Genomic DNA, 17,266 nt, shown 5'->3' with positions numbered 1-17,266 from the left:
GTCCAAAGTCGACTAACGTTGATTTTTCTCTTTGATTTCTCTTTTTTCTTTTAGTTTGCTATCGCGTCCATTAAATTAAGATTAAGCACATATTCACTGACTAAGTGTAAATTCATTGATCCTATGCGGATTTTCCATCCAAACATCTATCGCATTCCTAATCCAGTTCCCCTTTGAATAGACGTGATTCTCATCTGGATTTTAATTTTGTTGCTCAAAATTTCCTCATATCCATTGTTCCTCTTGCTTTGTTATAGTATGTACGTATGGAAACGAATTTTCATGGTATCACGTCTTTGCGAAGATTTTTTCTGCGACATTACGTTCATACTTCCCACTATCTGCAGATGTCGGGCGCCGGGTCCGTCCCTCATACGCCTGGGGCCCTGCGGCCAGAAGAGATTATGACAGACGAGGATTTTGTGAAGGCGATTGAGGCGATGGGAGGCGAAAGCGATGATGATATTGGCGAATTACTCAGTTAGTCCACCTCAAATGGTTTATTCTCAGCCCGTATCCGATATATCGGTCCTCGGAAGAATATATAAGACGCCAATGGAACCATCACCGACTCCTTTTCCTCATTCGTGCCATGCAATATAATTTGTACTCGGTGAAACCGCACTTCGCTGCGGGACCCAACCGTTTGTTGTAGGGACATTTCCAGCGGTAGAAAGAGTGGAAACCTATTTTCTCCGCGCAATGCTTTGCCCGCGGACAAACCTTTATTGGATAGCAATGTACTCAACCAAGCCATATTTTTCTGCTGGAGCGCGTTTATCCAACTGGAAGAGTTTTATTGGATACGGGCTCTGAACCTTTTCCGAACGTTATGGTATCGATTTTGTTTCTTTGTAGAAGTAATGAATGAAAGCCGTATCATTTCCTGGGAAGAAGCCGAACGTATTCTCAACGATACCAGAAATGCGCCCATAAAAAGTAGTTTGCCCGAGCAAACCCGACCAACAGAACCGGACAACGATACGGACGTTGATCAATGCATCCAGAAACTATTGGATAACGATTCAGCACTGAAGGAAATTAATCTGAATAATATGAAGGTATGAAGGTGAAGTAGCTCGCGATCAGCAGTTTTTCCACGTTTCTACTTGGTTTACATGAGAATGTTTCGTTTCCAGCGTACTCCTATTCCCCAAATCCGACGATTGATCGAAGCAATGGCATATAATGAACACTGTGAACGACTATCGCTTGCAAATATGGGCCTATATGATAATGATATTGCAGTGAGTTATGATAAGTGGAATAATAAGGACTATAACATATGTCTAACCGCTAAAGGGATTCAAAACCCTTCAGAGTCCGGGGAAAATGTAGTTGTAGGGGCGTGGAATAAGTCCTCTCCCCTTATTCTTCGAAGTAATTAAACCCACAAAGGATTTCGTGGAATTTTTTTGTAGGGGGGGGGGAAATAGGGGAGGGAGGTGATTCCGATTCTCAATAAAACATCAGCACGAGACTGGCGCGCCCAATCGACCTCTTGTACAAAATGTGCGCCAACAATAATTCTTCCGGGCCGTTTTTTACCAATTAAAAAAAAACTCCATCTCCTAGTCTCCCACCTGAAGTAATTAAAAACCCTCATCTGGTACCTTTAAATTAATCGGGGACCTCAGACCTAAGCATTAGTCTGAGAGGACCCATGACAGGTAAACTAAAGTTGCTAAGAGAAAAAAGTAAGATTGTCGAGAAATAAAGGCGCCACTGAGTGCCCTTCTCAACTATTTTTCCCCCCCAGAATCGGAACATTTTCTATTCCTCCGAAAATGCAGTGTAATTTGAGTCACCGTAAAAGACATAGAGACGAACACGATAAGTTTTGATGGAGAAAGACTGCGAGAATGGTTGATCCTTCTATGAATACGCATATAATTAAGTGGTAAACAGTGAAAATCAAGTTACCATACAGCTCCGTGCCGAGACCAACCCACAGCACAATCAACGCGTTGCGGACTACGAATAGCGTGCTCTCTATCGTCTTTTTTTTTTGACGCCCAAAAACCCAAGTGTCTCAACTTTTGAAGACATGGGTTAACATATTTTCGCACAATACACATTATTTTCAACGTCATCTTCAAAACCGTCAACGTTTATGTAGTTTTTGATTTTCCATTCTTTGTCTTCTGTTGTCAGATCAAAATGACCTGAAACGCGGTGCAGTTGCGTAAGCAGCTGCGTTCGAAACAGTGGAGACAGCGGTCGGGACTGAGGCAGGACCAGCGCTAGCTTCGCTCGGACTTCAGCGATGTACTCCATTAGTGAGGGTCCCTCTTAGACCCCAACCGCTACGCTCCACCGCACCGTTTCCTGCGCACCCGCTTACTCAACTGCACCGAGTTTCAGATCGTTTTGACTCAACTATACATTCACTAGTGAGAAAGAAATATGTGTGGAATGATTTGGTGAGCATGCACACTGTCGGCAGCGACAGTGTGTATGTTCAACTGGGCGACCGCAATGCACCTTCTAAGAGACGGAATAGAAAGTTGGGGTGCCCGTGAGTGTGAAGACACGCTGCGCTTATCGCCTTGAACACATCCGACACCTAGTATATCTATTCGTTTCGAATAATCTGACTAGGGCCAACTTTCAACCGATAGGAATGAAGTTTTCGAAGGAAAAGCTTTCGACTTCTCCGAAAAAGCCTTTTTTTGATTAAAGACATCACCCCACGAATCTGAGGTGGTACGGATTTCAGGTGGAGTATACGTATACGTGATCGTAGATTAAGGAGAGGTGGGTGATTCCGTCCATTTCTTCCTAATTGCCGTAAAAAACGGCGCGGAAAATGCGGCGCGTGCACAAGACTGGCGCGCTCCAATCGAACTCGTTGTGGAAAATAGCGCGCCGGAACGCTCGAGGTCGTATCTTCCGGGCCGTTTTTTACGGCAATTAGAAAGAAATAGACGGAATCGCTCTTCTCTTCTTAATCTACGACTCCGTATAGGCATAACCCACCTGAAACTCGCAGCACCCCAGATTCGTGGGGTGATGCCTTTAAGTTCTCATTTCAGGCATTGATTACTGTAATAGAGATGAACACTGCATTGAAGAAGTTGAATCTGGAGACTAACTACTTGAGTGGAGACTTCTTCGCGAAACTTTTCAAAGCTGCACTCGTCAATCAAACATTGGAGGAAATCAAGGCTGTCAACCAAGTAAGTTGCTAGAAGGGTTGATCCTTTTTGTTGCTCAGTATGTTTGGACTTGTTGTTTCACTGCTACACGATATAGTCGGTTCAGAACGATCTGAAGATTGTTGCGTTTCGTTTCGTTGCGTTTCGCAGTTGCGTTAGCGGCTGCGCTCGAAGCGGCGCTTTGGTGCGAACGACTAGGATGCAGTGCAGGACCATCGTTAGCTTCACTCGAACTGCAGCGATGAGCGATGGTAGCGATGGTCCCGCCACACCCCAACCGCTACGTTCCACCACGTCGCGTCGGGCGTAGCCGCTTGCGCAGCTACACCAAGCTTCAAGTCATTTTGACTCGACTACAGTAGTGATACCATTTGAATTGGTGGAATTGTGGACCAGCCATTCCCGGCAGAATTTAAGTCAGATTTAATTCAAATAAGCTGTTTTTTGGCACCGAATAAGTCTCCAAGCTCTCCATTTTTTCTCCTAGACTTCAAACTTCACCTGGTATTAATACCTTGTGTGTACCTTGTGGGTGTGTGTCTTTCTGTTGCAAATTGATGAGAATTCTCCAATTAATGAAACGAAAGGATTTAACCAGAGGTAGAGAGAAGAAACGAAGACTATTCTACATAAGAAACGTGTGATGAAGTCCAAGCGGTCTGGTAGCTTTTAAGTTGTATTCCCCCGTCCTCGTAGTATACGTTCTTTATAAACTGTGTGTTTTTTGTTGTTTTTCTCTTCGCAATCCTATTTTCTTTGGTGCTTCGTTTAAATCCCTGAGCATCTTCTCTGCTTCACTGGAATTTCTTGACAATAGGAAATCTTAAGAGTAGAGTCAACAACAGACCAAATAGATAGCTTATTCCTGACCGCTGGATGTATGTGTGATAAGATTGGTGCATTCGGAAAAGTTCCTTTACTAAGGAGTCCATTTCGCTTACTATTTTCCTTTACTGATAACATTTCCTATTACACGCATGAGTTTTGTCAACTCGCTGCCGTAACAACAGCATATACAGCGAAACGTTTACTGTTTAACACTTTTCTCATTCTGATCCTAGCAAACAATCATGAAAGAAGTGATTAAGAAAAGATTACCGTTACTGAAAACTAGAGCATTTTCCCCGATTTCCATGGCTATCTTCGTTCATTTCAATTCTATTCGCTACTTTTTGCACAAGTAACTTGAGTGATTAAATTTATTCGGCCCTTACCTTTAGTTTAGTGGCTGGGACCCTCCTCCACATATTATGACAATGAATTGTAATAATGTTACCCATGGTTCGTAATTTGCAATCATTGGCGACTCACTTTAATCAAAATTTAATAGATATGTTCTTCTCATTCATCTATATAGTAAGATGATTAATATCTACCATTGAGTAAGCTAGGCAGTTTATAATATGGAATACAAAAATGAGCGAAAATACGTGAAGTTATCTAGCTATTACTTTATTTTATGAGCACATAGAGATCCAATATTTCATGAACCCCTCACTATGCTTTTTTCCAGGGAGTTTCATTTGCGACGACTGCTGAGAAGGAAATTATCGATAGCATTGTTGCAAATACTGGATTAACAAAAGTAAGCATTTCTTTTCTTTTTGAAAGAACCTTTGTTCTTCTTGGAGTGGTTGGTTATTGGTATCTGATTATCCCTTTATTCACACAGATTTCTATCAACTTGCGGTTGCCGGAGGGTCGACATAAGGTCGAAAATGCAACATTGAGGAATGGCGAATACAGTATGGTTCTAGTATCCCACTTTCTTGTATGGAATAGAGTTTTAAATCACCGAAATCGTTCAACTTGAATTTAGAACGTATTCTTCGTCGTGAAGCTGCAATGAAAGCGAAATGGGAGGCGGAGGAGCTGGCGAAAAATCCTGTGGTGAGGCCTTGATCAATCCATTGTTCATCGTCTCATCGACAAATTTTGCACAGATTTTTTTCCGTCATTTTTCACTTGTGTATAGTTGTTTGCCATATGTTTTATCACTTCGTAAGTTAATTCACTTTAACAAACACCACTGCATGAAGTTATGTAGTTTATCACTGTTCTCATTTTATTCCCGTACATGTACTTTCCATTATTCTAGCCGCACCTGCCTAAGGAACCTAAAACGGAACCTAAGAAGCCGGTAAGCGCTGCTAAGCCAGCAAAGGTGCGTTCCGATTGTGAGGACTGTTTACGCATGCGCATTTTGCATCCGAGTTCCTCTTAGTTAGTGTGGTTTCCATTTCGGTTTGTGTTCTTTTTTTTTGCGTGTGCTCGTCCGGTGTCAGTGTGACTGCAATAAAAAATGCCTATCTGTTGATTGGTTTGTCCGTGTCTGTTTTATACAACGTGACTTTGTGCAACAAATGAATAAAAGTAGAGTGGAAGTTTTTTTTTTTTAATTTGATTAAGCCATCAAATAGAAGATATGTTCTAGCTCGTGAAGATATGTTATAGCTAGCGTTCTAGCTCAATCGTGCGAAAGGCGTGCCGTTATGAAAAATAACTGTAGTGGGTGCGTGAAGATTGCAGTCCTTGCTAACATTAGGTAAACATTAGGAAGAGTTGGTAGTCACGCAGTTTTGTGAGCCATTTCAGTTCATCTAGTTTATCGAGTGGATTAGTTGAGGGAGTTTTAGCAGAGCTCCCTAAGATGACAGAATTTGTTCAGGCATCTCCCGCCGCGAAGGCTAACGACACTAAGAAAGCGGCTGCAAAACCGGCCACGGCTCCTATCAACAAGAACAAACCAATCACTAAGCCAGTTACATCGAATATATCTAATCCAACCATATCTTCAGCAGCAAAAGAAAAAAAGAAAGAAACTACTACCTCTGAGCACCGTGTTCCTGAGAAAACGCCAGCGAGAAAACCATTAGCCCCGAAGAAGGATGAACCTGCGACAATTGCTACGGAAGAAAAGAAGCCAGCTAGTAGAGTATCATCATTGGCTAGGAAAATGTCCGATGTTGATCAGAGTCCAACACCGGTAATCAAGCTGGGAGGTGATGGTGAAGTAACTCCGAAAAAAGCACCTTCAGCACCTGCTAAGAAACCTACTCCGTCCTCTACAGAAAAAAAGGTTGTAGAGGGTTCAAAAACGGATAGGATCCCATCCAAGGCTCCGCTCGATAGGAAACCTCCGCAAAAATCAAAATTCCTCGCAATGAGGAGCAGATTCCTCCAGGATGAGCCAGCTACGATACGTCCGGAAACCCCCAAGAAGAAGCCAGCTCCTACTCCTGTCGAACCTACAAAGCCGACGAATGAAATTAATGGAGTTTTAATTACTGCGAAAAAACTAGTCTCAGAAGAGGCCAAAAAGCCGTCAGAAACTAAAACCACCAAAAAGACAGAAAAAGCAGCAGAAACTAAGACAGCAACAACACCAGAAAAGAAAAAACCTCCTGCAAAAAAAGGGGTGAAGAAAAACCCCGTTCCGGATGCGAAGAAAAAATCGGGTTCAGATTTGCCAGAAGCGAAAGCAGAAAACGAGCTTTCACCTGACACCGAAGAGGAGAAGAATTCAAAAACTCCTCCCAAAAAGTCTTCTCCAGCACCTGCTAAGAAGCCTAAGTTACCAGCTGGTAATAAAGTAACGGATACCGGAAAGAAGGTGGCTGGAAAACAATCGAAACCTGCTCCTGGGAAGAAATCCGGCCAGGATGCGCCTAAACAGACGACTAATGTCCTCGCACGGGAGAAAATCGGCTAGAAACTCCTTTGACTTCGCGTCGGTCCTGGTAATGCGTGTATCCGATTTGCTTGTGAGGTTTCATATGTACACGGTCAGATATGCTCTGGGTCTCTCAATCAAGGCAATTCTCATTTTGTTCGTCATTTTCTTTCTTTGTAGTTACCGTATTCATTCTAGTGTAAATACTATCAAATTTGTACATTTCTATGTTTTATAATATAATGTTGTATAGCTGAAAACTAAATTCTTCATGACTTATGTGTTCGTATTTCAACGACAGCAAAAAAAAGTGCAGTTCTGTGGACGTCTCACTTTTCGAACACTAAGTTGGCAAGAGGGTTTATTCCCAAGACTGTTCTTTAAGGAAATGTTATTTATCAGCAGGAAAGGTTGTTTCCGAAGGTGCAACCCGGTTCAAATCATCACAAGGTCGGAATAGGTCCACTTTCGGGGTTTACCGTTATATATCGCTATTGATTTTTCGACTCAAAAATAAGACAACTCCTTTTTGTTTCAATGTTTTGTGGATTCGAACAGGGAAACCAATGCCTTTTGTTGGACTATAGAACTAGTCGACAATGTGTTCCTCTTTTTTGTGTAGATGTTTGACAAAAGTAATGTGGTATTATAGCAGGATTCTGACTATGTTGACCATCGCTTATGGACGGAGGAGCTTTCCCGAGAACAGTTCTTCATCCACGACACAATTGAAAGGGTATTGTGTTTCCTTTGGATCCAATAATCCTTGAGAATTCTCTTTTTTTTCTTCTGGATTATTTTTTTTTTCAATCAACTGGTTCACAAGTGGAAGAAAACCTTGTTGCCAACCTAGTAAATGATGGCTATGTTACCTAATTCTACCCAAATCCTTCTAGCATGGCTAAAACTCTTTGTAGAAATCAGGACTCACATTCTTCGCTATCCTCTCCTTAAATTACATTAAAGCCCACTTCGCTGCGTTAGGTAAACTGTTACAAACAGCAGTTGTTGGGATTGACAATTTTTTTCGATTATCACAACCTTTCGGAAATTGCGATGCAGCGGCTTGTGGCAGTTTGCATGTGTTCAACAGAGGTTTCGCGATCAACTGTTAATTTAACCTGAGATACGCAGGAAGTATTACTAACTTAAAGAAGTTTTCCTTTTCAGAGGAAAAATGCAAGCAAAGTGAGTCTGTTTGTTGGATTCCTCGCTCCACACCTCTTCTAATTCTCGTGTTCTCGTCTCACATCAGCACATAATATCTATCTACCTACCTATCTATTTATATATCGTGCTTGTATATGCAGCGTTCCGGTGATGTTATAAATTCAGGAGGAGGGGAAAAAGGTACCCATCGACACACCGATGGCTGTATACAAACTTCGTCGTGGAAAGGAGGTCGAGAAAAAAGTAATGGCGTAGGTTCACTGATGTGCCACTTAGGTGTTAATTCGATTTTCTATAAGAATGCTTTCTGCTAGTAAGTATGTTCCTGCCGAATACTTTTGAGTATTTACTGTGACAGTGTAGGGAGTATTGGAACCATTGTAATTCCGTTAAGTCGATAGTATCCACATCATTACGGTTCGACTATTCCATAACTTATTTCCTTGATACAATGAGCTCTTTCCTGTTCTGGATGAACAATTGGAGTATAAGCTCTCGTCTTGCATCGAATTCCTTGACCGCATTGCCATTTGCTATCAGAATAAACACGTCTGTCTGCACAAATTCTTTATTACACACCCGCAAATAAAGAGAAGAAAGAAACAGCAACGAAAAAAATACAGCACATTATCACAGCAAGTTGGCGAATGGAGCTTTCTCGATATCCAAGTGAGTGCTGAAAGAATTAATAGGTCTTGAATTTCGAATAAAGTAGGTTTCCGTAGGAACCACTTAGATTGAACAAGCTGTGGCATTGAAAGCTTTGCGTCTATGATCTATGAGTAGAACGGGGCAAAAGTTCATGTGCTTCGACTCTGCACCGAAAGAAGATTTGATCGTAAGAGTGGGTTGGTTGAAATAGACATTTCCCTGCCTGTTAGGTCTTTTTTCTCTTCTTTTTTTATAAAATTACTTAGTTTTATTTTCACTGTTCGTCCACGTATACCAATCACACAAGACAACCAACACATTGCGTGCTATAATCGGGGCAAAACAACCTGAAGCCCCGTGCAATTGAGTATGCGCTCCATGATGCGAGGTGGGACCCTCGGTCTTCCCTTTAGTCCGATTGGAGCTAGCGATGGTTTACACCTCTAGCACAATCGATTACAATTTACATCAGACGTATAAGAAGTATAAGAATAAGAAGTAAGAGTACAAGAATACAATTACAAGTCATTTTGTCCTGACCGTAGTAGTCGAGCATAAGGATATCTTTGGAGCTGGCGAATGGGTCACTTCACTTCTATGCAAGATTGCTACCGCTTCTTTGAAGTAATGCTTTGAATTAATCGATGTGAGCTCTGGACTACCATAGTAATCTTTCAAAAAGCCGGGCCAAAACGACGTGAAACACGCTGCGGTTGCGTAAATGGCTGTGCTTGCAGAGGTGTGATTGAGCTAGCGAGTGGAGTCTAGCGGAATCACCGCTGGCACCACGGTCCGGATGAAGATAGCGCACATCAATCTCAACCTTTAAAGGCATCACCCCACGAATCTGGAGTGGTACGGATTTCCGGTGGAGTATTCGTATACGGGGTCGTAGATCATGGAGAGGAGGGTGACTACGACCATTTCTTCCTAATTGCCGTAGAAAACGGCCACCAAGATACGGCTTCGAGCGTTCCGGCGCACTATTTTCTACAAGGAGTTCGATTGGAGCGCGCCAGCCCCGTGCGGCGCCGCATCTTCCGGGCCGTTTTTTACGGCAATTAGGAAGAAATGGACGGAACCACATCCCTCTCCGTAATCTACTATCCCGTGTACGAATACTCCACCTGAAGTCCGCATCACCTCAGATTCGTGGTATGCTGCCTTTAATTGAACATCACCGCTTCGAGCGCAGCCGCTGACGCAATTACAGCGTGTTTCACGTCGTTTTGGTCCGACTATTTGAAAGATTACTATGGTGGTCCAAAGATTGCATCAATTTATTCCATTCTTTCAATTAAGCAATATCAATCTTGCATAGAATTGTATTGATCCATTGACCAACTTCAAAGATATCTTTATGCTCGACTATTACGGTCAGGACAAAATCATTTGATGTAACTGCATATGCGATTGCGCTAGAGGTGTGAACTATAGCTCGCACTAATTACACTAAAAGAGATGAGAAAGGGTCCCACCGCACATGATTCCTTCGTGGCTGCTTGATTTGACTATATTCCCTACTAGATCAATTCTTCAATTTAAAATAATCATGCAGTATATTTAGTTCGTATCTCGTTAAATATTGACGAAGGGGGATTCCACTGCTGGTTGTATTGAACTCGCTAGTAATAATTATCGAAGAGATTCGTTCATTGCTCAGATTCTGAGAGCAGAGATAATTTCCAATCCATTAATCTCATAGACACCTAACTACGGGCGAAAGGTAGTCGAGAAAAGGAAGGGGGATCACCCAACTGTGCTTTAATCGAACTAAGTCCTTTGCGCCCAGAAACGTCCATAGAGCACAAAAACCGTTCTTAAGTGACAAATGGACTCCCCATTCGAGAACGCGTTCATCAATCTACAGGTCATCACCGGAAGTGGATAGATGAGTCAGACGGGCCTCCGAGACCCACGCATTAGTTTCCTAAGATTCATGGTTTTGCGCTCTGGGTGCAGTAGGAGCACAGTTCGATCAGAGCAATGTTGACTGGTCCCAACGTCCCAACTACTTTCTGCCGGTTAGATACTGGTGGGACTGATTATGTAAAAAGTGTTTTGGCAACTTGTGTCACCCAGAACACGACGGCATGCCTTCAAATTGGAGCACGGCTTCAGGCAGTGTGCATGCATTTTAGGGAAAGTATAGTCGAGTCAGAACGACAAAAAGCACGATGCAGTTAGCGGCTGCGCTCTAAGCGGGCGGAGAGAGCGGTTCGAATCGAGGTGGGACCATCGCAAATTGCGGCAATGAACGGTGGTAACAAGGGTCCCACGTTGATCCTAACCGCTACGATCCACCGCACCGCTTCAAGCCCAACCGACTACGCAAGTGAACTGTGTTTCATGTCGTTTTGACTCAATTATACTTGAGTTGCAGCGTATGCGTTGCTGTCGTTTGGGCCCGCACAAGTCCCGGCGTCTGTACTTGCACAATCTTGAATTTCATAACAGTGCATAAAACCACATACCTCTTCTCGCTGATATTGGAAGAAGATGCACTAACTGCGTATTTTGTACTGATCGAACATCGTTGCACTAATATCAGGCAGTACACGACAAGCCATAGTATCGCAGCAACGAGTATCACAAACACCATCTCATTATTTCCCATCGTGGAAGTCTATGGTAGCAGATTAGGATGCATAGGACTCTGAAAAATGATTCTTGTAGGATGAATAATGCCTATGTCGTGCTAGACGGACGATTTTAAATGCTGGTAAACGAAAGCGGTGCTTCAAGGTCATGTAGAGAAAAACAGTGAAGAAGAGAACCTTGATCCAGGTTATTAATCACTAGAAGCCGAATCCTTCTGGCCAGCGATTCCTGATCACTTGGCTTCTGGTGATGGGATTCCTTTTGCCTAATTCTTTCGTATTAATGGTGAAAGCAAGCAAATATTAGAAGTAATGCAAGTAAGTACACATAAAGAACGATTTTAGAACAGCGAATGTGGTCGTAAAAGGAAGGAAAAAGCACAATTTCATACGCTCAGGCAAATGAATTCCCAGGATTAAGGCCAAGATCACCGCTAATCAAACAATCCAAGACTATTTATTTTATATAACTCTGAAAATAACGAGAGCACCGGAGCCGGTACATGGAAGTCAAGTACTCCAGCAAGGATGTTGAGCAAAAGACGGGAAACATGTGCAAGTTATAGCCTGTGCGTATGCTTTGGCTGCATATTTTGTTGGTAAAATGAGGACATAAAAGACCTTATTGATCTCATAGAGGTCTGATGTCTCCTTCGTCTAAGAATGGAAACGAAGGAGACATGGATTGGGATATTAAGATTGTGGCATAGAGAAGAACCACAGTGGACACCTTTTGAGACGAAGCGTACAGCTTCTATTGCAATTTAAAATTTAAGATAGTTCATTCACTTTGACCATCACTTGATGGTGTTCGTTAATCGATATTAGGATCATCCAAGTGTGACAAATACAACATGAATTTTGGAAGAGACTGTCTCGAGGATGCGTGGAGAGGTGCCCAGAAATCGTCGATAATGAGCCAGCTTTTTTTTTCAATTTTCAGCAAGGAAGAACAAGTGTTCCATGAATGCGAGTCTAAGAATTTATTGGAATTTTCTGGGAAAAATCCGAAGAGATTGAATTTTTTAAAATTAGTTTCAGCTTCATTTTTTGAATGTTTGTTTTTCAAGCTACTGAGCTTTATAACTAGTTTTTCTACTTCCTTTCTAAAAGCCTTTTCACTGCCAGCTCCCATTTCTTATCCATCTTTCGTCCGTGACATATTTCTGAAACCACATTTGTTCGCATCCGACGTATTTGTAATATGGATGTGCCATCCACACATTCACACCTCTATGAGGGGCTACAGCAATTAATCTCGTGTCGTCCATACTCCAAAAAAGGCTAGTACATGCTACAGTTGTTTGGTTCTCTGGAATTTTTATACGGTCAGAGTTCAGAAAAGTTCGGATTTTAAGCTAGTGAATTATTGGATGTTCGAACATCCCCACGCGAATGTTAGAGGTTTCAATGGTTCAAGATTTCAGTTCAACCGAAGTCAATTAGGTGCCTAATGGAGAGAAACAGTATCTTTATACTTTAGGAACATTGAAAAAGAATGAAGAATGTTCAAAAACCCTGTATAATACAGAGGTAAATAGTTTCAATGGAACAAATAATGAATAATAATAAATAATAAAGTAGGAGAATATACGAAGGCTGGACTTTGTAACCAGCAGCATCACGAAATCGTTCCTATGCGTTGTTTAATTACTGGGATCTTGAGTTAATGAGTAAGATGCTGAATAGGAAAAATAGTGCGTTTGACGGTGAGAGTCCGTGTGACCAACCGAAAAACACAAGAATGATCACTTCTTCGCTGAAAATGATTAATATTTCGAAATTTTCGTCAACAAATATTTTTTCTTTATTTTTCGGAGTATTTTTTTGGTGAAAGGAATTCTTTTTTCATCTAATAAAAGACAATTCAATTTTATCTAGCCTTATCTTCACGCTCTTTTGAGCTCTGAGATTGGATGTGAAGAAATTCTGAAAAAAGGAGAAGGAGGTGCCCTTCCGAAAAGGGACAAAAATTCGTAGAAGTTTCGCGATTCTACGACTTTTATTATTTTCTGAGGCCTAAGCATAAGTTATACGTTACTTTAGTTAGTTGCTAAGGGTTTCCATATTTCCATGGAGATAATGAGCCGTTTTGAAACGTGAATTCAATTCATGCCAGCTTCAAATTGCTTCCATTATTAGCGAACGAGGTGGGCGGAGCTTCCAACAATACTCTTTGACGAGATCCGGTGCTTAGGAACGATGTTATCAACGTATTCACGATAGAACAACGATTCGCGCATTTATTTTCGAGGTACGTAGTACGGCGGTAAAAGTATAATATGAACCAGTGAGAATAACGAGGTACGAGGATTTAGGTCCCGCACAGAGAGCACTGAGAACTATGAAAGCCGAGAATGACAACATTAGAGGATTTTAGGGGCACAAATCCTGGACGCAGAGAGATGAGCAGCTGTTGAGATCCGATCATGGACAGTGGAAGCCTCCTATGCGGTTGCCTATGGATGTTAAGCGCATTATGTGTCTAATACGATAATTTGATTCCCCTGAATGCAGCACGTTCATTGCGACATCTCCATCGCCCATACATACATATTTCCGGAAATTGTTCATCCCAACGAGAAATGAATCTCATCCAAAGCTGATATGAGTTCTTACGCTGGTCTTCTTACAGAAACATTTGCGAATCAGAAAATCGAATCAGAAAGGATCTCCAGGAACAAAATCGTTCAAATGCATCGAAAATTTAGTAGCGAATGGAAAGAAAAGCAGAAAAAGATAAGAAAAATAAAGACGGGGAAATAATTCAATTTCCCCACAACAACTTTTCCACAATTTGCTGGGAAAATCTTTGCACATAAAAAGATGTCTGCAGCCATCGCGGGGGCGGGCTCATGGGAGTTGAAGAGCCCCAAAGACTAAGAGCATAATTTTCTTATTCCACACTCTTAGTGATATTGTGTCCGCATTCTTGTGGATTCCATCTATTCTAGACATAGATCTGGTAGAATGAAGGAACAACTCGAATTACTAACCTAGGAAAGATATTTCTGAAAAAAGCGCTGAACTTCCAACGGAAGGATTTTTCGTATTGTGCAGAAAACATTCCAGCATCAACTTATATGGAGAAATTCCAACTAACTTTTTAGTTGCATCATGCGAAATCTTGTTTTCTTGAATGCGAATTGGATAGAGTTTTCTAGAGAGTTGATATTTGCGTACTAAGCTGATTTAAAAGCCACGAACCACGAAATTCACAAGAATAAGATCTCAGTACGGGAAACCCTTCCAACGAAGCGTGGGAATCGCTTTATTTCCTACGAGGTACGTTGGAACGCGCTCCCTTATACACGCTCTGGTCCTGCAGCAGTCGGTCATTGGTTTTACTTGAAAAAAACGACTTCACTAGTTTTCGACCATCCGTTTGTGGACGCACGAAGGTGGCGCGTTTCAGCTGACTTCGTAGGTAAGAACCCCGTCTTCCTCACTGTCTTTCACGACGATTAAGGAAGAATGAGCGGAGCAACGCTTGTTTCTGTAATCTAAAATCCGAATTCTGCGTTTCTCCTAGGGTTTTCGTATCACGTCAATTTTCGTGACACGCTTGCTTTAAGGATATAAACAGAAAGAAGGGCAGCGAAATTCATCCGGCGTTGAAGCAACATTTCGACAAAGAAACGCTTGCAATCCATAGTGGTATTGGTGCATCTGAAATGAATTGACGATAGAAAGGCACAGATTTGAAGTTGTTTCCCCTGATTCTATATTTCCATACGCAAAATCATCTATATAGTCATGTTTAGTGACATATTCCTTCTCGAATGTTTGCTTAGCCGGGTATGTGCCATCGCGCTTTTTCTCTTTCTTTTTGTTTCTTGCTCTTTCTTTCATCTGCTTCATTCGAAGGTACATTGGGCAGGTAACAGATTGAACACATTCGGCAGCAACCATAAACACAGAGCTGCTGCGCTAAATCTGAAATCTTGACTCATTTATCTGCAGAAAATTACTACTGTATATTCTGGATGTCTGCACATCTTAAAAAGTTTATTTATCAAAGAACTGAGCAACAATAAGCAAATAGTCAGATGTCATTGATGAGCTTTGGAAATGAGCAAGGATAGTCGAATCGCTTCGCGCCTGCGTATCGCATTCAGAGGTAATCGCATGGTCTGGTTTGGAAGAAGAAAGAATTTTATGCTATGCGCAAAGCTTTCAAGGATTCCGCTAACAAAAAAAAGTTTATCACCGAAAAACACATGAAAAGGAACCAAATCGCAAAATAAACAGAAATTGGAGACGGTTTAGGTCAAAGCTCGAGAAAAAAATCAACAATATTGGTTACGTATCGTAATTATTAATAGAGTAGTAAATGACATAATAAAATTTTAGAATAATTTCATTTTGTACTATTTGTCCCATATATTTCTAGACAGTTCGATTCTTTTTCCCTACTGTAAAGCTTCTGCGGATGTACCTAAGCGGTCGTATAGAAGTTGTGGTAGAAGTCACGCTTCTCAGTGCTTCTTTTGCCTGAAATTCAAGACTCAGGGAGTACCGTATCCAGTAAGGGTGTAGGATGGCAGATGCGTGTGGTCAAGGGTGAAACACTAGTGGTGACGACCATATAGCACTTAACGCACAACATCATGTGAAATGAAGCGTATGTTGTGATTATGGCGGACGTTGACGGACGATTTCTGCCCGGAAAAAGCTGAGCTGAGCTGAACCTTGCAATGAGACGGGAGTCATATGAAGAGTACAGCTGAGCGTCTCTGACAACAGAGCGGATAGGGCGGATGAAATGAAGTCCGAGAAAAAAATCTATCGGCTTATTTTTTATTCCTATTATATTTATTATTTATTTACTTATTTTTATTATTTTCTATTTCTTGTCTTTCTCGCTGAGAGACGACATTGTATGCTGGTCGAGCTTTGAAGAGAGAGAGAGAGGGAGAGAGGAGGAGTGAGTGAGTGGTGCTTCCAAGGACGGCAATGAAAAATTTGTAGCAAAAGATTGAGCAGTATTATGATCATTAAAAAAGTCATTGGATCAATGAGAATTCTCTTTTTTTTCTATGGAAACATCGAATACTGTAAATATTTAGATTGTGGTATTTATCCGAAAATATTATATGCACGTAAATACACATACTACCTGTGTTCTGCCAGGCTCATATCAAGTAATTTTAATTTGTTTCAATTCAAAGAAGAAACTATATAATTTCACGGTACTACTAGTACGGACATGAATGGGAAATAGAATGTTGCCGCAAGGATTAGCGAACGAATCTTATTCGAGGAGGCACTCGTTAAGTAATTCTCAGTAGCGGATGCGCGCACGTTAGCGATGCCGCATGGGATTTTATATGAACTAGCAGCGATTAGCTTCAAGACACGAAAGATAGCGTGTAGTGAAGATGGCAGTAATGAGTTAGTAGCGATAACAGCGAAGACATCCAACAGTTAGTCATGCGGAAAAAATTCTCTTCAAAGAAATTTTCCACCGATATCTTAGAGGTATCTGCAAAAAGAAATCGCAAATTCCTTTGTCTAGGAATGATCCAGACATTCAACGGCCATAGTTGGATTCCTTCTTCTCAAACTTTTGTTGAAATATTATTATATTATATTATTATTTTATATTATACTATATTTGTTAGCGTTGACGATGACGATCTCATTTTGAAACAAGTATTGATTGTGGACGGAACGATCGTAACGATCGATCACATGGGACCCACTAACAATCAATACCTATCAATAGCAAGGGCCACTTTAAAAAAGCCAGTGGGTTATGCTCTAATCTAATAGCCAGACATTATAACTTATTTATTCAGAATTAACTTATTTTAACACTGCTGAGCATAGATTTACAAAAGCCCTTGACCATTGCAAACAAATTTGTATTGTGGTGATAAAAATAAATCAAAAGTTAAATTTCTAGATTAGAAAACAACTAACTGCCTTCTGACCGTCGAACCAATTTGATAGAGTGGGTTCCATCTCATTTCTTTCTGAATTTTCGTTACTCATACATACTACATATACAT

The 17,266-nt window shown here is 41.3% G+C and overlaps 1 protein-coding gene across 1 annotated transcript; it reads left to right on the top strand.

The window, feature by feature from the left end:
- Window positions 1-347: 347 nt before the first annotated feature.
- Window positions 348-6,870, top strand: RB195_013517 (uncharacterized protein; the record flags this gene model as incomplete). Its single annotated transcript, XM_064203372.1, has 9 exons — window positions 348-480; window positions 859-1,061; window positions 1,140-1,247; window positions 3,036-3,179; window positions 4,672-4,743; window positions 4,831-4,903; window positions 4,978-5,048; window positions 5,257-5,322; window positions 5,827-6,870. The coding sequence occupies 9 exons, from the start codon at window positions 348-350 to the stop codon at window positions 6,868-6,870; spliced, it is 1,914 nt and encodes a 637-aa protein (XP_064059253.1).
- Window positions 6,871-17,266: the final 10,396 nt, after the last annotated feature.

The sequence above is a fragment of the Necator americanus genome, chromosome V, assembly GCF_031761385.1.
Source record: "Necator americanus strain Aroian chromosome V, whole genome shotgun sequence".
In the NCBI taxonomy this organism is placed as follows: Eukaryota; Metazoa; Nematoda; class Chromadorea; order Rhabditida; family Ancylostomatidae; genus Necator; species Necator americanus.
This window is presented reverse-complemented; position numbering and strand designations above follow the sequence as displayed.